Source organism: Peromyscus leucopus, chromosome 20, assembly GCF_004664715.2.
Source record: "Peromyscus leucopus breed LL Stock chromosome 20, UCI_PerLeu_2.1, whole genome shotgun sequence".
Classification (NCBI taxonomy): Eukaryota; Metazoa; Chordata; class Mammalia; order Rodentia; family Cricetidae; genus Peromyscus; species Peromyscus leucopus.
Genome location: NC_051080.1, coordinates 5,980,977 through 6,004,933, shown reverse-complemented (window position 1 = coordinate 6,004,933; position 23,957 = coordinate 5,980,977). Strand labels below are relative to the sequence as shown.

The following is a 23,957-nucleotide window of genomic DNA, read 5'->3' as shown; positions in this document are numbered from 1 at the left end:
CTGTCCCTTCTAGGTTCTCATCCATCTAGTTCTTTCCCCTATCAGCTCCTCTCCCGTCTCCTTCTCTCTCATCTGGCTCTTCCTCATCTTGTTCTTCCCCACCTGGCTCTTCCTCATCTTCCATCTCGTTCCTCTAGTCCTCTCTTCTAGCCCTTCAATCTAGTTCTTCCCCACCTCAGTTTATTCCTCTCAAGTTCTTACCCATCTAGTTCTTCCATTCTCGTTTCTCTTTTCTATCCTCCATTCTCCATGTTCTACCTAAGTCTCCCTGGAATCTAGTTATATCAAGCCCCTGGTCGAGCAAGGTCACCAGGCTTGAATTCTCCAGGGTCATAAAGGCAGGTAAGAATTTTTCCTCTGGCTGTGACCACCAGGCTTTCTTTAACAATCCAAAATGGGAGTGGTAAAAAAGAAGGTCAGCTGAGTGCTAATGACCGGTTAGCATATCACTGTTAGTCCTTGAAAGTGGCTAAAAGATATCTGATTCCAGAGAAAGCCTTTCCTGAGGCTGTTCTCCAAATACCTGGAATGTGTATGTCCAGAGAGTGATCAAAACTCAACTGGGAAAACTGTGAAGGCACACATGATTTTCCTAACAGAATACAACTGTTATATAACAAGCCAAATAGCACCCAAAACTGCTTGGAATTTGGCTTCCTCTGGAGGAATTCCCTGATCCCTCCAGGTAGTGACTTTGCCATAACCAGCTGAGTTCTTAGGATATATTCCTGGCCTGCAGCAGTCAGGAAGCTTTGCTAACAGGACACAGGGGATTTTAGGCTTTGCACACCAGCAGGTCTACTGCAGTCCCTGCCCAGTGTTAGAGCACAGAATGCAAGTGGAAAAGGAGAGCATGGACATGCCTTTTCTTTTTTCCTCTCTGAGACAGGTTGCCAGGCTGGTCTTGAACTCTTGAGTTCTATCAGTCCGGAGTAGCTGGGACTACAGGCAAGTACACAGCTCCATGGGGATTTGAACAATTCTTCTTCATGTCATAAAATATCTTTGCAACCATTTAAAATATAGGACCCTTCATAGTTTGCTGCCATATATAAGTGAAAATGGCTGGGTTTGTCCTCCAGGCTGTAGTTTACTGACCCTTGGTCTGGTCTGGCCTTCCTATTAGTGTATAAGAAGCAATTAAAATGTCCTTAAAGTTGTATTTAAATACTAAATGAATGATTATTTCCAAACAATATGTGACTTGTAGAAGATGAAGAAGGCTTTCAGGACCTCTGATGGCTAGTAAAGATTTAATAGGTTAAAAAGGGTGAGGAGGTGTAGCTTAAAAGGATAGAGTGAGGTGTGTATTTATGTATGGTTGGATGGCTGGATGGCTGGAAAGAGACAGGTTATCCTGGCCAAAGGATGCAGATGGGATGAGCACAGTAATGCTCAGATGGCAGTGGACCAAAGGATCCATGGGTTGTGCAGTAGTGAGGAGGTTGAAGCGATATGCAGGAGCTCAGTCGTAGGAGCTCTGAATGCCGAGTCAAGAAGCTTTGGCTGGTCAGTGCTGACTTTGTAGTATGTTTGTGAATCTTTGCCTCTAACTGTGTGTGTCTGTAGTATGTTTGTGAATCTTTGTCTCTAACTGTGTGTGTCTGGTTTCGTGTTTGTATCACCACACATATTTTACTGCCACCTGTGGGTTTGTATGCTTACATGACTTAGTCCCTATAAGCAGCTATCCCAATTTCCCCAGATGCTGGACAGAAGCAAACTTCCCTTGAGGTTGTTGTTCCTCTGCATGGCTCCTCCTTCCACCAAAGCCTCAGGGGCCTGCAGCCTTCTCACCAAAGTTTAGTTTGTGTTCCTAATAAAGCAAGAAGGGCAGTGCAAGCTACTTACTGTGTTAAGGGAGATAAGCTCCAACTATTGCCACCACGACTCAGGTAGAAGGAGGTAACAAGGATAGAAAAGGGGATGGGCAGGGAAGAGAAAAAGGAGGGACAATAGGGTTTAGTGGCAGTGTTGACTCTGAGAGGCAGGTGAGATACATTTTTAAAGTAACAGGTTTTAGCCTGGGTAACGGGGAAGGATGAACCTATTGGCATTTTATGGATATAAAAGTATGTCTTGTGTTTTATATTCCATATATATGGCTATGTATATATATCCTATAAATGGCTATATAAAGGTCTCCTCACAATACTGGTATGCTTGTTTTTGCGTGTGTGTATGTGTGTGTTTGTGTGTTTGTGTGTGTGTGTGTGTTAGACATTTTGTTACCCTTCCATTTGAATAGTATGTAATGTGAGGGGCAAAGCCCAAAGACAAAGGATTCAGCAGCTGCTTAGAAAGCTGAGAGTGTGAGAGGAACGGGCAGAACTGCAGAAGGACCCTAACCCTTCATAGAATTGACATCATTATTTTGTCCGGCTCTGCTGTGCCTTTATAAACCCAAACACCAGTTCAGCTCCCAGTCCCGCAGCCTGGCTCACTCACGTCTGCTTCACTCAACGCTGCTCTTAGCCAGAAGCCAAGCTGCGCTTGACTGCTTGCTTCCTCATTGCTGGTTCTCTGTCAGGACCTCAAACCTCACCTGACTTAGGCCCTCTGCGGCACCTCCTTCCTTCATGAAAAGGGAGGACCCCAAGATGCACTCAGAGTCCCCCCTTGCTTTCTCATTTCTTTCGAGTCAGGTGCCCTTTCCTCTCGACCTTAGCCTGTTCTGAAGACTGGTTCCAGTTGGGGTGGGAGGGGACAGGGAAGGCTAAGCCAGGACTTATGTAGTCCTGGTCTAGATGACTCTGACACTTTAGCTTGTCACTCTGAGAGGGTGCGGCTCTCCTCTGGAAGACTTCCAAAAGCTCCGTGACTGTACAGCCGCTTTAGTGGGAGAGTCCAACTGAGTGGCTCTAGCCAGTCTAAGGCAGACGCTTCTTGAGCAAGTGGCACCTTGATCCATTGCATCTTAACTGACTAATTGTCTTGAATTCTAGAGTGGATCATGACCCATGAAGAGCATCACGCAGCCAAAACCCTGGGCATCGGCAAGGCCATTGCTGTGTTAACCTCTGGTGGAGATGCCCAAGGTAAGTGAAAGGGGACAGAAATATGGTTGCCATGAGCCTTGAGTTTCTTGACTCCCTCAGTCTGTGGACTAGAACTATCCTAATGTAGGTTCACACTGGATCCTGGATTTTCCTAGAAGTTCTGACACGAACCTCTATTTAGATATTGTTTGCTCTGCTACAGTTGACCTGAACTTTCGTAGAACTTTTATCCAAGTTTCTCTGGAAGTTAATGCTGTTGGTCCTTGAGCAGCATTGTTGAGAATTTGAGACGAGATTGTTGAGAAAGCAATAGATGGATTCATTTCAAGGACTTGGGAGACACTGGGAAAGGGAAGAGACTCAGAGTTGGTGTTGGGCAACCCAGCTGGGGTCTCAGGAAAGCGTCTCCACTCACCAGCGCCAGCCAGCGCTCTGCCGTCCTGCTTCCTTCGGTTCCATTAGCCCTTTAGCAAACAGGAAGAGCATCCCTTAATCGCTACAGATGCAGTGGGGCTGGAGGGGCAGCAAACAGAGAGAACCTTTCTCTGAATAGAGTCTAAGAAACCGTAAAAGTAAAGTATTTGGGAAAGATTAAAAGGGGAGATGAATGTATGATTCAAGAACAAAACAATTCCCATTTTCATTTTTTTTTTATATGTTTGAGTTGATAGTATGCTATAGAGAAGAATCTCTTTGAAGGGTTAACTGAACATGGAGACATGATAGACAAAGAAATGTAAGCTTTCCGAGGGTTCTGGGTGACTTAGGATTGAGTACTAAGCACTCACTTTGTGCAGAGCCCTGTTGTGAAGAAGCCAACTTCTCTTGAGAGAGATCCCATTTGTCACTGGGGTTCTTACTTAGGCACATGAATAAAAGTAAGCCAGTGTGCGCTGGCCATGTTGGCTGTGATAAGACCTGGTGAGAGGAACTGAGAAATACTTCACAAGAAAAATGCCTAAAAAAAACCAAAACACAAAATGATCCCTTTATTCAAGTATGGCGCCTGGAAGAGTGGCTGGCCATACTACATGCTCAGAAAGTGGATTATTAATGAATAAAATGAATTATTGAGCACCTTCTGTACTCAGAGTGGCAGGTGCTAAGGAAGCATCTGTGAAAAAGATGATATTTGCTCTCATGGTATTTCTGTGTATGGTGTGTGTGTATGTGTGTGTATGTGTGTGCGCATGCACGCATGTATGTGGAGACTAGTGGTCAATGTTGGATGTCTTCCTCAGTCTCTCTTCACCTTCTTTCTTTATTTGGAGACAGGGTCTCTCGCTGATTACATAATCATACCCCACATGGCTAGTGCGCACTGGCCAGCCAGCTCCGGGGAGCCACCTGTCTTTGCCCTTCAGCACTGGGTTTATAGATGCATGCTGCTGTGCCTAGCTTCACGTGGGTGCTGGAATCTGAGTTTTTGACTGACTGAGTTATCTGCCCAAACTCTGTGTCATGGTATTTTCTATTAGTGTATTTACAAACCAGGCTTTAAAATTTTTAACATATTTATATTATACTTATGATGTATGTAACAAATCAGAATTAATAGTGAAGAAACTGAGGGAGGAGGCTATGGCACAGAGGCCTAAGTCATCAGATTAGGGATCCAGAACCATGGTGGTGGCTGGAAATGCTTCTAACCCAGATTCTTTTGCTTCTTCTCTATTGGTAGAATTCCATGCCAGTACTGTGATCTTTAACATACACCTTTTAGTGATGCACCTGTGTCCTGTGTACTTAGATGGTTAGGTTAGGAAAAGAGAGAACCTGGGGGAAAACCCATGAGACCATTTGAAAGGAATGAAAGAAAAGGACCTTCTCTGGAGAGGAGGGGAAGAGAGGATTGAAAGAAGGGAAGGGAGAGAAGGGAGGGGAAGGGAGAAGAAAAGAAACAGAGAAAGAGAGCCAAGGCCTCTGGGACTTTCGGAGAGTTACAGTGTTTCACATGTGAATCCATATAATGTGATAGGTGCATGTCAGGAGGGATCCAGAGAGATAGAAAATGAAATTCTAGGAGACAAGAAACCAGAACAGAAGTCTGAAATACTGCTAGACATCCTAGCTGAAGGAGAAGTCCCAATACAGTGGTGACTTTCCCAGAGACAGTGAGCTGGGCCTCGGAGGAGGAGAGCACAGGAAAGCTGCTTTTCCCAAGGGGCCAGAGGCATCATGGTAAAGCAAGCGTGACCTCTATAAAACCAACAGAAGCCACAGCTGTCATTCTTGGAGCTCAGCAAAGCCAGTATCTTGAAGTAGGAATATGGCCATTAATAGATGTCTTGAGCTCAAAAGTCAAGAATTCTGGAATGTTAGGCTGAATGGAATAAATACTAAATCATACTCCTTTTCTAACCCCAAAAGACCACAGCCCCACTGATCATACCTCATTGAGCCTCCTGACATTGGCATATCCAGCCTTGGAAAGGACCTCAGCCATCTGTTCTAGCCCTCTGTCTCCAGGCCATAGCTCCAAACGTGTGCATATCCTGTTTTTAAAGGAGTACAGGACTGGGATTTTATTATCTCTCTGGATAGTTATTATAGGGTTTATAATTTTTAGTATACATCCGTTAGAAAGTACAATTCACATATAACAAACATTTGTCACAATTTTTAATGTTTCCAAAGCCCAGGGAGAAACTTGTCAGTACCAACTTCCCAAACCCCTGTGATCAGGTTGAAGATGTGGCTCAGTTGGTCGAGTGCTTATCTAGATGCGTGAAATACCGCACATCCTGGGTATGGTGGTGCACACCTGGAATCCCAGTCGGGAGGTAGAGGCAAGAAGATCAGAAATGCAAGGTCATCCTCAATGAGCAGTTTTTATTAGCTTCTATTTTCTGCCTAGTCTTGTGCAGACACCAAGACCCAGCTCTTCTTCCTTCAGGATTCCCCAGAGGCTGCCATTGGCTGCTTCAGATTGCAAGCCTACAGCGTTCTTCAGAGCCCCTCCTGGTTGTCCCAGAATATCTCTTGCATGCTTCCTGTAATCCTATCCTTCATCTTGCTTCTAATAAATCATGCAGCTGCTCATAGAGGGTTATTTGGGGAAACATGGAACAGCCAAGAAAAGTCAGGCCAGGACTGGCTTAGGGCCAGACTAGGCTAAGCCATGAGGTTGGGTAGAAGAGACCAAGACTTTGGGGGCTCTGCCTTTAAACTCTACTTCCCAGTCTGACATTTCCAGGCGCCTAGGGTTAGAGTACAAGAGACCAAAGGAGACCCTCAAACTATCAGGAAACACTCAGTCCGTGTGGCAGTGGGTTAGGTGGCCTCTGCAGATTGGCAGGACTGAGGTTGGGAAGTGGGGAGGGAGGGAGAGCAGGTCTTCCTTACCGTGGGGTTTTTCTTCTTCCCAAAGATTTGGATATTCCTGCCAACTAGTGTGTGTTTAACAGGGAAGACCTTTCAGGTCATGTCTTTTCTTTTGGGGGTCAGAAAGAAAACGCTACTGTGAGGACAGAGCAACAGTTCTTCATTTCCTCAGCTCACCCATGTGTAGTCCCGAGCTCCGGATGCAGGAAGGCATCCCAGGCTGTGTGGCAGCCCGGAGAAGCAGCAACAGTCTCAGTCTGCAAAGGTTGTTTGGAGCTGGCTTTATTCATCTGTTCGGAAGTATCAAGGGCTCTGCCCTGATTCTCACGCTCCCTTCACACACACTGGAGCCTCTGAGAAGCCTCTCCCTGTGCAGGTTTTTGTTGTTCCAGATCATTCCAACTAAATATATGAACTTAGACTTTAGACTTTACTGAATTTGCTTCAGTGATGCCACGAGGTAGCTGTGTTCACAGGTGCCTCTGCTGACCAGCCCAACCCTTCCATCTTCATCTCAGATGCGCTCTTAGATGCATTTGGAGCAGCTCCTGCTTTTGGAAATGGTTCTTTTGGCTTCTAAGGTGTTGCTAAGCCCTGCTTCTTCTTGTATCTCTCTTCCTACCGTTTATTAGCAATCACAGTCACTTCTCAGTTCAGTGCCTTGTTCTTTGCCTTTCTAATCATCTATGTTTTCTCTTCCAAGTTGGTGTGCATGTCCTGCAAGGACTTTAATTTCAGCACATCCTGATGTGAACATACCATCCCCCACACCTACCTTCCCAAACCAGGCATGCCAGTTAAATGCCCAGTTAATGGCACTTCAGTTTACCCTTTGCCTATGTCCAAAGCGGGGAACCTCTCTCTTTGGGGTGTGGAATCTAATCACCTTGCCTATTGGATCCAAGTCCCTTTCTTTGTTCTCTGAGTGTCTTCTGTCCACTATCACTTTTGTCCCATGTGCCCCTTTCTAGTGAGGCCTCCTCCTGTCTTATCTAGGATGCCAGAAGGTCCCCTCTTCCCAGTGACCCCTCTACCCGGCTGCCTGTCACCCTGCTGCCAGAGCCCTTCTGATATGGAATGCAAATCTTATCATGTCCCTCAACTCTTGAAATTCTTAGAGATTCTTGATTATCTGTAACTATTTTTGTGCATGTGAGAGTCAAAAGCCCCTTTAAGAATCACAAGCGATATGGGCCTTCTCCCAGACAAAACGTTATGGCCATTAAAACTTTCATATGGTTTTATGGAGCTTATGGATTTGCTGAAACTGATCACACATCCATGGATCCCCAGTTAAACCCAGACCTACAGAATAAAAGTCAGACTTCTTCAAATGGCATGTGGGCACCTTCCTCCTGCAGCATGCTCTCTCTTCACTTTCTCTTCTGCTTTCTACTCTTGATGATACTGAATTACCTGAAGTCATTTCTTGGCCCCCACCTTCCTACAGTTTTTCCTGCCTAGAAGGGTCTTCCTCAGTTGTCTATCTGACAAAAGAACAGGAAATAGTGTTCTAGGTTTCAGGACAAGTGCTGCAGTTTTGGACCACTCCTGACAAGCTCGGACGTCTCTGCTCATATTGCGCTTCTCTGCTCCTCTCCCTTGGGGATCATTATACCTCTGTCATTTTTTACGTCTTGGGACGGTAGTTCTCACACTATATCACTCACTGCTGTACCCTCAGCGCTCAGCACCATGTCAGGACCATGTGTGTCCTGTTCATCTTTGTTCAAGGGCTGAATGGACCCACAGTCTGATTTGGAGCTAATAACTAAATAATAGATACTATGTAAGGGGTGAGGTAGAAGAGAGGAAAAGAAAGAAAAGGAAAACTTATTTTATTCTAAGCAGCTCTGGATTGTTCAATAGTTTGAGATGGTTTTCACTTTGGTACTGCACTGGTTCCAAGAGTAACAGCCCCCGAGTGTTTGTGGCATTATGATCTTTTTCCAGGCAGGATTTAAGAATCCTATGATACCTTTTATGTTGAGAGAGGGTGGCTACGGCAGTTTTAGAAACTGACTTACTTTGTCTCTGAGATGTGCAAGCATCATCATGAACCCTGGTGATGTTACAAGGCAGGACAGCAGGGCGTCCATGCCTCACCAATTCTCTCTGCACGCTTCTCACACTTCCTGCCATTGAGGGAGCTAGAGAATCACATCTGGGTGGCACACGTAGAGATGTAGACAACTCCAGTGGTAGCTCTGTGCGTGCGTGCGTGCGTGTATGTGTGTGTGTGTGTCCCCGTCCCAAAAGAATCCACTCCACCATCCAGTAATAAACAGATTTAGAAACAAACTGTATTCCATCAGATCACTTAGCCATAGAAAAGTCATGTTTCCCCATGAACAGCATCCTAAAGCTGGATGTCTCTATTCAGTGCAGAAAACAAGGGAAACCCAGTGAAACCGCTGAGGTTAGACGGACTTGCCAGTCTAGAGTGCTGATGTGGACATGTGAAGACTTGGCTTCAAATCTGTACTTTGGCCTTATGGCCTTGACACCTTTGAGCTTCCATTTTGAAGTCTGTGAAATGGAGGAATCTCCAGGTTATGGGAGAGATTAAATAGACACTATGTGACCAAGTCTGGTGGTTCTAACTTACAAAATGCATTGGAGGAAGTGCTTGCTTTTTTCACTGCCGTTATTCTCAGGACGCCCTAGCAGGAAGAGGTCTGGGAAGGCCCAGGTTTAGGGGCTGGAGGGAAGTGGACGGGGTGTCTGGAGCTCCATTAGCTCTGGATGCAGTCACCGAAATGGGGGAGAGCAGAGGGCTTGGGTGAGAGGAGTCCAGATTCAGAGCAAACCCTACCACAGGACTAAACTCCAGTCTTCAGCTGAACGTAACTATGCATTCCAGGGCCGCGCTTCTTCGGAGTGACCTGTCCCTGACTTTCTCCTCCCCTCCTCACAGGTATGAATGCTGCTGTCAGGGCTGTGGTTCGAGTTGGTATCTTTACAGGGGCACGCGTCTTCTTTGTCCATGAGGTTGGTTTTCACTTTGTTCTCTGCCTAACCTGCCTCCCCCCCTCCCCCCACCTCCTCACCTCCTAGCTGACTTGCTGTGTTTTCTTGTCCTTGGCTCTCTGTCTCGTTGAGTCATCCCTTCCCACTTTTGACTTCTGAAAACTGGGTCCTCACATTGCCAGTTGAATTTAGAAGAGGAAATCCACAGAGAAAGAACCGAGATGGGATGTCTTTTCCAGAAAGTTTAGTATAACCGAGGGGAGAGCCCCCGGCAGGCAGGGTCTCACTGTGTTTGTGGGTTTTCCTAGCTTTCTGAGGTTCCCGCTCCTCCTTGGCTCCCTTTGCTCCGTCCTCTCATGCCTCACCCACTCTTCTGTACCGTCTGTTTGCTCTTCTGCCAAGATTGGTAGTTTTATGAGAAGTCCTGTTTCCTCCCTCCCTCCCTCCATCTTCTTTTCTCCTTAGGTTATCAAAACCAGCTGTCTTCTAGTTCTCCTGGGAACATCTTGGAGGGCATGGGATGAGGGAGAAAAAAGAAATTAAGATGGAAGGGTATTTTGATATTTCAGGAATGGGAGAAAGCCAGGCATGGTGGCGCACACCTTTGATTCCAGTACTCTGGAGGCAGAGGCAGGCAGATGTCTGTGAGTTGGAGGCCAGCCTGGGCTACATAGTGAGTTTTAGACCAGCCAGAGCTACACAGTGAGACCCTGTCTCAGAAAAGAAAAGAATGGGAGAAACTAGAACATCAAAAAGGTTGACATGCCCCTCTTTGGACCGATTTGCTAAATATAACATCCTCATGGTCATCCAGGGGTCATTACTGGAAGGGTATGGCTTGAACCTCCTCCTAGGGAAGCTGTCTCAGTCTTGGCCATCCAGAGAGTGCTTAATGGAGGCTTAATGGATATACTGTTCCCTTCAGGGTTACCAAGGCCTGGTGGATGGTGGTGAGCACATCAGGGAGGCCACCTGGGAGAGCGTTTCCATGATGCTTCAGCTGGTATGTCCCAGAGAGCTCGTGTTCTCTGTACTGACCTCGTCTCATCCCACTCCGGTATCCCAGATTCCCCGCCACTTGGTTCAGTGTGGAGGGTTTCCGTGACAGATGAGGCTTATATTTGCCCTTTACTCTTTGCATTTGAAAACATCATCCTGGCTTCTGGCAGAGGTGAAGGGGTGGGAAGGTGGTTCTGGGATGGCTTGCCCTTTATAGAAAGGTCATAGCAAGACTTCTGCCCCTGGCACATCATAGGCAAGTCCTGCTCTGGGGTCACGGGGAAAATCTGGCCCTGAAAATAACCTTAGAGGACTGACGCCAGCAGCCTTGAGCTCAGCCAGTCCTCATGTGACAGAGATGTGACAGCCTGAAACTGGACTATTTAAGGGAGAAAGGGAATCGAGACCGTCCTGCAGCGTCTCAAAGAATCCCAGGGACATTGGTTTTTTTCTATCTACAGCCCTCTGTAATTATTCCATGTTGTTCAAGTGTTCTAAGATGTGTCCAGTCTGGGCTAGCTTAGAACCATAATCCTTCACTGGTCCAGTCAGAAATTTGTATTTGTTTCCTGTTCCTTACCTAAATCCACTAAACATTCCATGGGAAGCCACTTACTATGAAGTGGTCTGGTGAAGTTCCCATACAGGCAATAGTGCCCTCCACAAGGTGGCCTGAGAATAAATAATCATTCTCTACTAATACCCTAGAGTCATGGATGCCCAGGAGCATCTATTTATTGTTCATGAAAATTCTTAAATCTACTTACCTCTCGGAGTGTCTGTAAGTCCTGGGGAAATCAAGACTTCCTACACAGCAGTTGTTTCCCCTGCCAATACCTGGACACTGACCCCTGCCACTAACACCACAGATCCCAAGGAACTCAGAGGGACAAGGTGACAATTGTCTGGGTAATCTCAGGTCCAATTCCAGTGTGTCAGAGGGGAAGAGATACTTAAAATAGTTTGGATACAATCTACTGATGCCAGGCACTAAGGAAAATCCAGACTGAAGTCAATGTGGAAGATGGAGATAAAGCTGGAATAGAAACTAACGTATATATGAATTCCCTTATTCTTGAAAATAATCACTTTGATGATAAAATCTCCAATGAAATAGTTATCTCAGTAGTCTCCTAAGATGTGTGACAGAATATGGGGATGACACTGTGATATCCAGCACCACTTTCTTTTCCTCTGTAAGGGACACATGACTCAGGGATGTTGGGAACTTAAGGGACTGGCGTGGTGATGCTGGTCTATCACTGGGGAAATGGGGAAATCTTAGCATGTGGAACTCAAAATTGCCTGAAGACTTGAACTCTACCTCTCCCCTGCAGGGAGGCACAGTAATTGGAAGTGCCCGATGCAAAGACTTTCGGGAGCGAGAAGGACGACTCCGGGCTGCCCACAACCTGGTGAAGCGGGGAATCACCAATCTGTGTGTCATTGGAGGTGATGGCAGCCTCACTGGAGCTGACACTTTCCGTTCAGAGTGGAGTGACTTGTTGAATGACCTCCAGAAAGATGGTGAGACACTTTCATCAGTATTGATTTTCATGTGACTGTGTGTCCGTGCCTGGGTTATATCTGTACTCTTAGATATAATGTTAACTTCACACAAACAATCTTTGCTCTCCTATCTACCATTGCCTACAGTCTCTCTAGTAATCAACTCTGTAGGTGTGGAAGATTCCTCAGCTGGTGGCCTCTGGTTTGTTTCCCCTTACAGGGAAGATCACGGCTGAGGAGGCTACAAAGTCTAGCTTCCTGAACATTGTGGGCCTGGTTGGTTCAATCGACAATGACTTCTGTGGCACTGATATGACCATTGGTACTGACTCTGCCCTGCACCGGATTGTAGAGATTGTAGACGCCATCACTACCACTGCTCAGAGGTAAAAGCATCCAGGAGGGAGGCAGTAGGTGGGAGGGAGGCAATGGATGATGGGAGGGAGGCAGTAGGTGGGAGAGAGGCAGTGGATGATGGGAGGAGGCAGTGGATGATGGGAGGAGGCAGTGGATGATGGGAGGAGGCAGTGGATGATGGGAGGGAGGCAGTGGATGATGGGGGAGGCAGTGGATGATGGGAGGAGGCAGTGGATGATGGGGGGAGGCAGTGGATGATGGGGGGAGGCAGTGGATGATGGGAGGAGGCAGTGGATGATGGGAGGAGGCAGTGGATGATGGGAGGAGGCAGTGGATGATGGGGGAAGCAGTGGATGATGGGGGGAGGCAGTAGAGAAGTAGACAAGAGGACAGGCAAGAGCGAATGAGAATGAAAAGTCACTGTGAGTGCTGTTCTGGGGCTAGAACCCCTTTTCGGAGACTCACCCCTAGAAGGCTGAAGTTGCTCTGCCCCCTAAGTGACTTTCTCCCACTCTCCAGTCTATTTTTCAGGCAAGTTGCTCTGGGGTCTTTCGTACCTACAATCTCTTATGTCAGTGGTTCTCAACCTTCCTAATGCGGTGATCCTTTAATACAGTTCTCATGTGGTGACCCCCTAACCATAAAATTATTTCATTGCTACTTCATAACTGTAATTTTGCTACTGTTATGAATCGCAATGTAAATATCTGATATGCAGGATATTTGATATGTGACCCCAAGGGGGTCATGACCCACAGGTTGAGAAACCACTGTCTTATGTGGTTCAGTCTAAGGCAGATCTGGGGAGTTCACAGTCTGAGCTGTGAGTTGCCCTGTCCAACTGTGTGGATGCCATAAGCACCACTGCCCAGAAGTAAACAGGTCGGGTAGGGGGTCAGTGGAGGAAATGGGAAGACAGTTGGCTGCCAGTTTACCCCAGGGAAGCTTACAAGACTCCAGGCTAGCCTAGCCCCATATCCACATCTTTTCTATTTCTCTCTGCTCTTGAGACTCATCCTTTCCAGAAATGGAGTCTCCATGCCGCTCCAGGAAGCTGAACTGCTCCCATGTCTTCATAGTCTTTCAGGAAACCTACTGGATAGCTAGCAGCATAAACGCCTCTCCCAGAGGCCAAGGAGCCTGGGTGTGGATGGGGTCTTGGTCCTGGCCACAGGGACATGCAGACTGTAAACCTCATCTTCTCTTGCAGCCACCAGAGGACGTTTGTGTTGGAAGTGATGGGCCGCCACTGTGGGTAAGAACCCCATCCTGACCCCTGTGTTCCTAGAGATGGCTCTTTCCTCTTCCCAGAGAGTCCTGTGGAGTCTGGAAGTGTATATGCTCCACACAACATGGCCCTCCTTCCCTGCCTCTGCACTGTCTCCCCTACTTATATGCACATATGGGCCATGCTCAGGTACACATGAAAGGATGGACAATCTGAGCTGGGAAGCCAGTAAGGTGGTGGTGACCTTCAAGGACAGCATCTCATTGACAGGCCTAGTGCTCATTTGCTTCAGGAATGAAATGCAAGGTCCCTGTATCTTTCATCGCTGTGGGGACTGAGAGATCTTGCTGGGTGTGATGAGGCTATTTGTGAATATAAAGGTTTCTAGTCCATGCTTCTGGCTCTCACCTCAGATATCTGGCCCTTGTCACCTCTTTGTCCTGTGGGGCCGATTGGGTTTTTATTCCTGAATGTCCACCAGATGATGATTGGGAGGAACACCTTTGTCGGCGGCTCAGTGAGGTATCGATGTTTTATCTTGCCCTTGGGGAAAAAAAACCCTCACACTATTTCATGGGTGACCTATTTTCTCCTCTTCAGTTTAATTCCATTAACCACTTTCTCCTGTTCTTGACCAGACAAGGACCCGTGGTTCTCGTCTTAACATCATCATTGTTGCTGAGGGTGCAATCGACAAGAACGGAAAACCAATCACCTCAGAAGACATCAAGAATGTTAGTGTGAAACCCTGTCCCCAGCATGCTTGGCCCTGCCCTTGGTGTGAAACCCTGTCCCCAGCATGCTTGGCCCTGCCCTTGGTGTGAAACCCTGTCCCCAGCATGCTTGGCCACACCCTTGTTGGCCTCTGAATCTTAACATTGCATCTCTTCCTTTGTGTTTTCCTTCCTTCATCCTTTTAGCTGGTGGTAAAGCGTCTTGGATATGACACCAGGGTTACTGTTTTGGGACATGTGCAGCGGGGTGGGACACCATCAGCCTTTGATCGGATTCTGGTAAGTCATAGAATTCTGTGTTCCTGTACCTTAGAGCCCCCAGCCTTGCAGTCCTGCTTCTGTGGGGCTTATCTCATTAGCCATGCTATCCCTCCACCAGCCTCTAGGCCACAGTGGTCTTCATCTGTTCCCATACAGAAAGATGACGGCAGGTGACAGCACCCTAGGTGTGAGGATCACTATCTACGAGCTCTAACATCAGTGAAGCTACTGGGATCTAACATGGATACTGAGTTTATCATTCTTACCCTGTTTCACTTGGAAGAAAAGCTATCTACTTCTTTAGCAGGAACAAGAGAGTAGTGCTAAACCCCCATAACTTACTGATCACAGTATGACATGGGCATGCCTCTCTGGAACCAAGTACAATCCCTAGGGTTCTGATGACAAGAGGGCAGAGAGCCATGAAGCTTTAGGTGAGATCTGGGCAGAGAGCCATGAAGCTTTAGGTGAGATCTGGGCAGAGAGCCATCAAGCTTTAGGTGAGATCTGGGCAGGGAGCCATCAAGCTTTAGGTGAGATCTGGGCAGAGAGCCATCAAGCTTTAGGTGAGATCTGGGCAGAGAGTCATCAAGCTTTAGGTGAGATCTGGGCAGAGAGCCATCAAGCTTTAGGTGAGAGCTGGGTAGGCAGGCAAAGCACAGCAGGTACCTGGATGCAGCCTTTCAATTGTGGAACTCAGCCCTAGGATTTGGAAAGGACCCTGAGCATCCTGGCTCTTAGCTAAGACAAATAGGGGGAGGTCTAAGCAAATTCTTTGTCCCATGGACTCCTTCAGGGCAGCAGGATGGGCGTGGAAGCAGTGATGGCACTTTTGGAGGGGACCCCGGACACCCCAGCCTGTGTGGTGAGCCTCTCTGGTAACCAGGCAGTGCGCCTGCCCCTCATGGAGTGTGTCCAAGTGGTAAGTGCTGACCCTGTTCTGGGTCTTAGCAGTCTTAGACCCTTTCCTGGGAGCTCAGGGGGCATGAGACCAACTTCTACAGTCCCGGTAGAAAAAAAGATGGAGAGGCAGGATGGTGGAGAGAGAGACAGAAAGGCCAAGAACACAGTGGACTGCAATCCCAAGAGCTGAGACCACCACTCAGCATCAGTTTCCTCAGCTGGAGTGTTCCTGAGGAAGAGGGAAGGTCCACATACTCTGTAATATTTTATAAGCACCAACCTCAAACCCTTTTCATGTAGTTATGTAGGAGGGACACAAATACAGTGTCTCTCCTAACAATACTAAGACTTGGGAACGCTAATTATTAACTTCTAGCCAGTTACCTCTATCTCTACATGACGTCTACCTTAAACGTGTTTCTCTAAATTAACAGAGGTGCCCACTGCTCACCTCCAGGGCGATAAAGACTGAGGAGACGCTGTGGTGCTTCTGACACAGTACCTGGAAAATGTTGGGTTCTCTGGGGTAGCCACTCCTTTGAATACACAATACGAATACAGTGGATGGTTGCTGAACTAGAGTGTTGGTCCCGTTTGTTGGGGCCGCCTCCATTTTGGGGCCTGCTTCTCTCTGAGACTCGAGAAACCCAGTAACCTGCAGCCATGTTTGAGACTGCATCCCCAAAGCCCAGAAGCCAGGGCTCTGCGTAGAAGGCAGCCATTGAGCAGCACACGGTGGGGACCCTCCTCACCTGGCAGCATCTCTTCATTGTCCAGTAGTCCTGAGGCTGGAGGGACCTGAGTGCAGAGGGGGAAGGTCCTGCCACCCGCGAGCACCCCTCCATTCTGCCCAGAATTCTAATTTAGTCCCTTCTTTGCTGCTCAGAAAAATTAAGAAGAAATAAGAGATGTTTCGTGATAGTTTGGGGGACATGGAAAAGGTGGGGTGTAGATGAGCAGGGAGGAGATTTGGTCACGCAGTACCATGCCTTGGAGTTGTGACGGTTACTGTGACCCTCCCTCATAGACCAAAGACGTCACCAAGGCTATGGATGAGAAGAGATTCGATGAAGCCATGAAGCTGAGAGGCCGGTGAGAAAATGACCAGAAAGTTGCTACCTAAAGCAACCAGACACCAGAACAAAGCCGGAAATCTGTATCACTGTAGGCCGCCTTTTCTAATTACTGTCTGCAACAATCTCTTCCCCAAGGAAGTCAGTTGTGAGGTGCACAAGAGGCTCAGTTCATCCAGGGATGCTCTCCTTGGAAAGAGCTTTTTATTCTAGTCTGTTCTGTCTAGATGTGGCCCTCAGCTAGGTTCTGGGTGTCCCTAAGCAAGGAACTGTCTCATATGCTGAGCACAGCACCGGGGACAAAAACACGCAGGGAGTGTTTGATGAATGACTAGCTCCCCGGCAAGCCCCTCCCTAGTCCCTGCTCGGCCTGGTCAGTTCCTCAGAGGTTTACCCTGTGGAAACTCACTGAGACCCCACTCCTGCCCTGGATTCCTGTGGCTGCTTGCAATAAGGAGCAGCCTGAAGACACCCTGTTCTCTTTGTACTTTTTATAGGAGCTTCATGAACAACTGGGAGGTGTACAAGCTTCTAGCCCATGTCAGACCCCCAGTCTCTAAGGTACTGGCAACTTGCCCTTCCCCCTCGGTTTCTCTTCATGCAGTGCTACCCACAGTCCACACCACCTCAGCCTTGCCATATCTTTGTCCTCACTGTCCTTCAGTGCTGGGACTCTGACCCTGTGTGCTGACTCTGTTAGCCATCCCAGACACTAGTCCTGTGTTTCCACCTGGTCAGTTAGAGAACCCAAGACTCACACCAAGTTCAGGGGTGGCAAAAGCGCAGGAAAGAGGGCTTTGATCCCGTGGGTGTAGTCACACCGAGTTCTACCTCACTTCCGGTTCCCTTGAAAGAGTGGTTCTCAGTGTTTACTGTTCATCAGAATTGTCTGGGGTGCTTATGAAGTATGCAGATTCCTGGGCCCTTCCCTCGGCAGAAAGTGAGATGCAGAGCAGCAGACAGGAATGTGCTGTTCAGTAAGCATCGCAGGTGCATCATCGGGATGCCAGTGGCCCCAGGACCGCACTTTGGGAGGCGTTGTTCTCCAGGGCCTGCTATCTCATATGATGAGGATGCGAATTTTGCTTCTATAGGACAAAGTAGCAGGCTGTGTACTAGCATTGCCTGGGGGAGTGATGTGTATTGTCACACATATTCCAGGGTCTCTGAGATCTCCTTCTCCTGGTGATCTCTCCTTTGGGGGTGTTTCTCTCTTCATTTCCTCCCTGCTTCCTTCTGAACAGGGCGGGTTGCACACAGTGGCCGTGATGAATGTGGGGGCCCCAGCTGCAGGCATGAACGCTGCCGTTCGCTCTACTGTGAGGATTGGCCTGATCCAGGGTAACCGGGTGCTGGTCGTACATGATGGCTTCGAGGGTCTGGCCAAAGGTCAGGTACGAAAACACAAAGGAAGAAGGACACACCCGTGCAGTATGGGGCCGGGGAAGGTCAGTGTAGGGTGACCTGTCCATTACCTCTGCCTCCTTGCCACCTCAACGTCTCTCCAGGGAGCATAGCTAATTTTAGGGTAATAAGGATAGGAACCCTGGACCAATCCTTTCCAAACATCACATCTTATTTATTTTCTCTGTCCCAGAGCTCAGCACAGTGTCTGCCTTCATAGATACTTATTCCCCAAGGAGTCAGAAGGGTGGAAGAAGTTCAGTGTGGGGAAAAGCCAGTGGCTAGGTTACCTTCCAACCAAGGGAACTGTAGGGTCAGAGCTCAGGAAGTGGCCTCAGTCACACATGGGCTTCCTGGCACTCTAGCCAGGATGCAGAGCTAGCTGTGTGGCTTTTCCCTGCAGATTGAAGAAGCTGGCTGGAGCTATGTTGGAGGTTGGACTGGTCAAGGTGGTTCCAAACTTGGCACTAAAAGGTAAATGGTATTTTGAGAGCATCATCTCCCAGTTACCCTTTCAAGATGCCTTTGAATGTGGGCATCAATCCATTAAGTTAGGGCCTACATCTACTGCTCTGAAAACTAAGAGTGTCCTCAGTGAGGATAGACAGGCCCAACCACACAGCATGGAGCAGATCTGACCCCTTAGAGATCCAGTGTGTACTCTAGAATAATGTGAGATTGTGGGGAAGAATGGGGCCATAGGTCCAGACACTAAAGAAGGCACTTTTTGTTCCTGTTTGTTTGTTTGTTTCTATTTGGAAAGGGTTTCTCTGTGCAGCCCTGGCTGTCCTGGAACTCACTCTGTAGACCAGGCTGGCCTCGAACTCAGAGATCTGCCTGGCTCTGCCTCCCGAGTGCTGGGATTAAAGGCGTGCGCCACCACATCTGACTCACCTTTCTAATTCTTAACCTTTCTCCCATTCCATCTTGCTATTTCACCCCCAATTCCTCCTCCCTGCTCCGCGCCACCGGTCAACTAGGACTCTGCCCAAGAAGAACTTGGAACAGATCAGTGCCAACATAACGAAGTTTAACATTCAGGGCCTTGTCATCATTGGGGGCTTTGAGGTGAGTGTCCCTCTGTCCCCTCTCCTCCCCCTCCCCCTCCCACCTTCCCTTTCCTTCTCATGTCTGGTCCTGCTGCTCTTTTAGGCTTACACGGGTGGCCTGGAGCTGATGGAGGGCAGGAAGCAGTTTGATGAGCTCTGCATCCCGTTTGTGGTCATTCCTGCCACTGTTTCCAATAACGTCCCTGGGTCAGACTTCAGCATCGGGGCTGACACAGCACTGAACACCATCTGCACGGTGAGCACCCCGGGTAGCTTGAATAGTGTTCTGGTCTTGGAAAGTAAGCCTCTTTTTTAAAATAGCAGTGTTTGGGAAATACTCCATGCAGCCAGGCATCTGTGCTGGTATTTATTCTCTTCACTTAGAACTATATCATGGTTACCAAAGGGCCTGTTTTGTTATGTCCTCTGAAGTTATACAGTTTAATATCCCTGTTCTGAATAACATTAAAGATAGGTATGGCTTTCTTCCCAGGAGAGAAGTTCTACAGTGTAGTGCCCTCTTTGAATGCAGGACCTTGATGAGGTCCAGGGGTCTCACTGGCCTAAAAGGCTGTAGCCCTGGAGTTGAATTAGTGAAAGAAGCTGAGTAAGAATAAGGATTCGACTCCTGACCCTATCTTTGTGTGGTCCATTGTCTTTACAGACTTGTGACCGGATTAAGCAGTCTGCAGCCGGCACCAAGCGTCGGGTCTTTATCATCGAGACCATGGGTGGCTACTGTGGCTATCTGGCCACCATGGCAGGACTAGCGGCTGGGGCCGATGCTGCCTACATTTTTGAGGAGCCCTTCACCATTCGAGATCTACAGGTAGATGGCCACTAGAGCCTTCTAGGTATCTCTCTCTGGTTCCAGCCTATCTTCCTGAGTGTTCCCATAGTAACCAGAGCTAGGCAGTTCGGGGGGAGGATGGAGCTGATGGGCTCAGCCCCACGCAGACACGAAGGGCTCCTTGCAAGCGTTCTCCAGTACTGTCCCCCACACATGCCCACAGCTTCTATTCTGGGATCACATTTTGTTGGGCAGCATGCTGCTGAGCCCTTTGGTGCTGTTTGGTCGTAAAGCTGTTGCTTCCATATTATAGGGGAGGGAGGTTCAGAAAGTTCTGAAACGTCAGAACTCCAGAGAGCAGGTAGTCTAAATGCTGGAAGAATCCATGATCTCTCCTCCCCAGATTACTCTTCCTGCCATTCCAGTTCTGAGGGAAATAGCCCTTCACCTCTGCTCAGGACTCATCTCGTATTTCACAGAGGGATCAAATGATCATTATTTTTCCAGTTTTAAATTCAGTGGAGGAGAAGAAAGCTACAAAGTGAAGATTTAGCAGCACGTTGAGGGGAACTCCCAGCTCAGGATCCCAGCCAATCCCTGCCAAGAGCAGAGAGTGGAAGTCTTGTGTTCATGCTCAGCTCAAAGCTCAAATGAGGGTCCACATTCCCAACAGCCGGATCACTGCTTTACATACGAGCAACACGTCACAAGTGTAAAAACACGAGCTGTAAGCAGTCACTTCTGAGGGCAGGGGAGCCAGAAGCTCCTGGTCGGAGGTGGGAGAGGGAGAATCGTGGAGGCTCTCCTAATGCCCCCCTCTCTCACTTCTGCCTGTCTCAGATTGGGCCTGTCTAAGTTCCACTGGCCCTAAACTTAAGGGACACAGACCCAGTGCCAGCCCAGGCTGTGAGCAACTCTCTTCCATGCCCTCTCCACTCTTGGAAAGGCTTGATGTAGAAGAGGACAGGGGGCTTGTCCACCCTGACCAACCCCAGCTAGGCTTAGGATTTGCTGGTTCATTTTCAGGTGAATGTTGAACATCTGGTGCAGAAGATGAAAACAACCGTGAAAAGAGGCTTGGTGTTAAGGTACCTTAGTAACAGTCTGTTTCTAAGTTAAGAAACTAGTCAGTGTGGCCCTAGTCCATCGATGGATCTGTGGTTGGCACACCGGAGGAATCGGATGTGGAAGAGCGTGGGAGTGGAGGGGCCTTGGGAGGAGGTGGAAGAGCCCAGAAAGCACAAGGTGGGGATGAAGACGGCCTCACAGGCCCCCGTTTTCCCTGGCAGGAATGAGAAGTGCAATGAGAACTACTCCACTGACTTCATTTTCAACCTGTACTCGGAGGAGGGGAAAGGCATCTTCGACAGCAGGAAGAACGTGCTTGGCCACATGCAGCAGGTAGTGAGACACCCTTCACGAGTCACCCAGAGCCCCCCAACAGTCGTACAAACTCCCATCAGTCCTCTCCAATCTGTCGGGGCCTCACTGTCACCATGGAACAAGGTTGGGTCCCACATGAAAATATCTTTATCTCAGACACAACCTGCCTCAGTCAGTGTTCTATTGCTGTGAAGAGACACCATGCCCACGGCAACTCTTAGGAAAGAGAGCATTTAATTAGGAGCTTTGCTTGCAGTTTCAGAGGCTTAGTCCATTATCCTCATGGCAGGGAGCATGGCGGCACGCACGGCAGCAGGCATGCACCTGCCGGAGCAGTAGCCGAGAGCTGCGACCTAGTCCACAGGCAGAGAGAGAGAGAGAGAGAGAGAGAGAGAGAGAGAGAGAGATGAAGAGAGGGAGGGAGGGAGGGAGGGAAGGAGGGAAGGAAGGAGGGAGGGAAGAGTGACTAGGCCTGGCTTGGGCTTTTGCAACTCAAAGCCCAACCCCAGTGACACACTTCCCCCAACAAGGGCACACCTCCTCTTTAATTCTTCTAATTTCCAATAGCGCCACTCCCTGGTGATAGTGCATTCAAATGTATGAGCCTATAGGGGCCGTTCTTGTTCACACCACCACACAGCTCCAGAGATGCATGTGACCCACTCTCTTTGCTTAGGATATAGTTCCTCCACCTTGGAGTCACTGCCACTGGGGGACATTAGTTCTTTGCTGTGGGTGGCTGTTGTATGCATCGTAGGAGCTTAGTGGCACTCCTGGCCTCTACCTACTTAGAAGCCGGTCATACCTCCCCTTCACCCTCAATTTGAACAAGGACACCTTTGAACATGGCCAGATGTCCCCCCAAGGGATCTCTAATTGAGAACCAGTGATTCTGATGAGGAAAATGGGGTCTAGAGAGAAAAATATTTTCAAGGCCACTTACCTAATGTGAATTAGAGCTGAATGAGCCTAGCTGATTTTCCCACCACACCTTCACCTTTCTTGAGCCTGGTGAGTGTAGGCTTCCATCTCCACTAATTGGGCTTTAGGAGAAAGGCCTCATTCATGGGTTCTACTAGTTCCAAATGGCCTCTTAAGCACCAACATTTTTCTATCCACAAAGAATTCCCAGTATCTCAGGTCAAGGGAAGGTGCAGCCTCTGCAGGAATGGAGCTTTACTGTGTGTAACATATATATATGAATGAAGTCCTGTGTTCTCCCCCCCACCCAACCTTTCTACCTGCCCTCTCTTAGTTCATAGAAAAACTGATACAGTACTCAGAGGTTCTACCTGGGACAGCTGGGTTGGGCTCCAGAGGACAAGGACATCTCCACAGTGGCCAAGCTGCCGAGCTAAACAGTAGACACTGAAGTGGGGCGGGACCGCTGTGGAGTGGAGAGAGCCGGGATTGCCAGGTCCTTTAGCTGACCACCCACGTGCTTGATGATGGGCCAGCGCAAACTGTCCTTCCCTGTAAATCCAGGAGCTGTTCTTTCTGTATACTCAGATCTCTGGGCTTCGTTAGCTTCCCTCCCTCCACCTTTTCTGACTCTCCCCTCAGGGTGGAAGCCCGACCCCCTTTGACAGGAATTTCGCCACTAAGATGGGTGCTAAGGCCATGAACTGGATGTCTGGGAAAATCAAAGAGAGCTACCGTAACGGTATGTGGGGCGGGAGGGTGAGCCCCTTCTCCAGAAGTTCCCTCCACAATTGAGAGACTAACTGACCGTCCTTTATTCCAGGACGGATCTTTGCCAATACTCCAGACTCAGGCTGTGTTCTGGGGATGCGTAAGAGGACCCTGGTCTTTCAGCCAGTGACGGAGCTGAAAGACCAGACAGATTTTGAGTAAGTCATTACACTCTAGAATGGCCCTCTCCCTGCTGCTAGCTGCCAAGCCCTGCTTTCCACAGCCTGTTGTCTCTAATGCTTGTCCTTTTGTAGTAACACCTGTAGGTACTCATGCCCTTAATCCAGCCTCTTTCGCCCAGCTTCTCCCTATAAGCCTTTGGTAGAAATTGACTGGCGATCGCTATCACATCGCCATTATTTCATCTCTCTGTAGGCACCGGATCCCCAAGGAGCAGTGGTGGCTGAAGCTGAGACCGATCCTCAAAATCCTAGCCAAGTACGAGATTGATCTGGACACCTCTGACCACGCCCACCTGGAGCACATTTCTAGGAAACGGTCTGGAGAAGCGGCTGTCTAGACCTCTTCGGAGTGAGGGGGAGAGCGTCTGACAAGCCCATGATCTCTCAGTGTGTTAGCCCCAGCCCCTACCCTATTAGGTTTCCTCGTACCCACAACCTTGATCAGCTGTGGCCAGGAGTTGGGGGAGGGGCAGTGAGTGAATCTCCTAGGTAATTGTCCTTCCTTCTGTCCCAGCTTCATCCATCACACAGGCTGGATTTCTCTAGTGCTACTGATAGACCTCGGCTACCCAGAGTTTTCCTAAAAATAAGCTTTATTTATTTCTTTGTGATAACAAAGAGTCTTAGCTTCCTTTACTTTTCCCAGTGATGAAGTATAACTACACTAATAAATGTCAGCTGATCACTGTGCTTCGGTACTGTTATTACCTTCACAAGGCCACCATGTCCCAGACCCCCCGACAGAACTCCTGGGGGAACAGCACACGTGATGGTCCCGTGCACTTCTGCTTGTTGGAGGGTTTGGTTTTTCAGCATCTCTTGGTGTACAGTGTCCCCGAACACACAACACAGCACCGCCCCTCAGCCCCTTTCCCACAGTCGCTCTGTCCTCTACAGCCAAGACGATGTGCCCGTCTCCAGGCCTGAGGTCACGGTTTAGTTCTTGATCGTGTACCTATTACCCAGGCTCACTTTTTCCTCGCCATCCCACAGTCTGCTCCTCAGCTCAGCATCCATCCTTCTCAACCCTTCCTTGGACAAAAGCCAGACCCTGACAGATCCTGACATGCACGTTTTGGGAAGCCTGGACATCAGAGACA

General features: G+C 48.5%; 1 protein-coding gene across 3 annotated transcripts in view; it reads left to right on the top strand.

The window, feature by feature from the left end:
* Nucleotides 1-23,547, top strand: part of Pfkm (phosphofructokinase, muscle) — a 46,069-nt gene extending 22,522 nt beyond the window's left edge. For 2 of the 3 annotated variants that reach the window (XM_037197397.1, XM_028891921.2), the window contains 22 exons: nucleotides 2,946-3,038; nucleotides 9,241-9,314; nucleotides 10,219-10,296; nucleotides 11,630-11,819; nucleotides 12,022-12,187; nucleotides 13,369-13,413; nucleotides 13,800-13,908; nucleotides 14,025-14,120; nucleotides 14,307-14,399; nucleotides 15,178-15,303; nucleotides 16,312-16,376; nucleotides 16,855-16,918; nucleotides 17,602-17,751; nucleotides 18,165-18,235; nucleotides 18,742-18,829; nucleotides 18,914-19,066; nucleotides 19,475-19,639; nucleotides 20,627-20,688; nucleotides 20,890-21,001; nucleotides 22,547-22,646; nucleotides 22,728-22,833; nucleotides 23,051-23,547. In XM_037197397.1, coding sequence (XP_037053292.1) covers nucleotides 2,946-3,038; nucleotides 9,241-9,314; nucleotides 10,219-10,296; nucleotides 11,630-11,819; nucleotides 12,022-12,187; nucleotides 13,369-13,413; nucleotides 13,800-13,908; nucleotides 14,025-14,120; nucleotides 14,307-14,399; nucleotides 15,178-15,303; nucleotides 16,312-16,376; nucleotides 16,855-16,918; nucleotides 17,602-17,751; nucleotides 18,165-18,235; nucleotides 18,742-18,829; nucleotides 18,914-19,066; nucleotides 19,475-19,639; nucleotides 20,627-20,688; nucleotides 20,890-21,001; nucleotides 22,547-22,646; nucleotides 22,728-22,833; nucleotides 23,051-23,195 — 2,351 coding nt within the window. In that variant the 3' untranslated portion in view covers nucleotides 23,196-23,547. Of the gene's footprint in view, nucleotides 1-912; nucleotides 949-2,945; nucleotides 3,039-9,240; nucleotides 9,315-10,218; nucleotides 10,297-11,629; nucleotides 11,820-12,021; nucleotides 12,188-13,368; nucleotides 13,414-13,799; nucleotides 13,909-14,024; nucleotides 14,121-14,306; nucleotides 14,400-15,177; nucleotides 15,304-16,311; nucleotides 16,377-16,854; nucleotides 16,919-17,601; nucleotides 17,752-18,164; nucleotides 18,236-18,741; nucleotides 18,830-18,913; nucleotides 19,067-19,474; nucleotides 19,640-20,626; nucleotides 20,689-20,889; nucleotides 21,002-22,546; nucleotides 22,647-22,727; nucleotides 22,834-23,050 lie in introns of those variants that run through there. The other variant, XM_028891920.2, reaches the window with a different exon arrangement.
* Nucleotides 23,548-23,957: the final 410 nt, after the last annotated feature.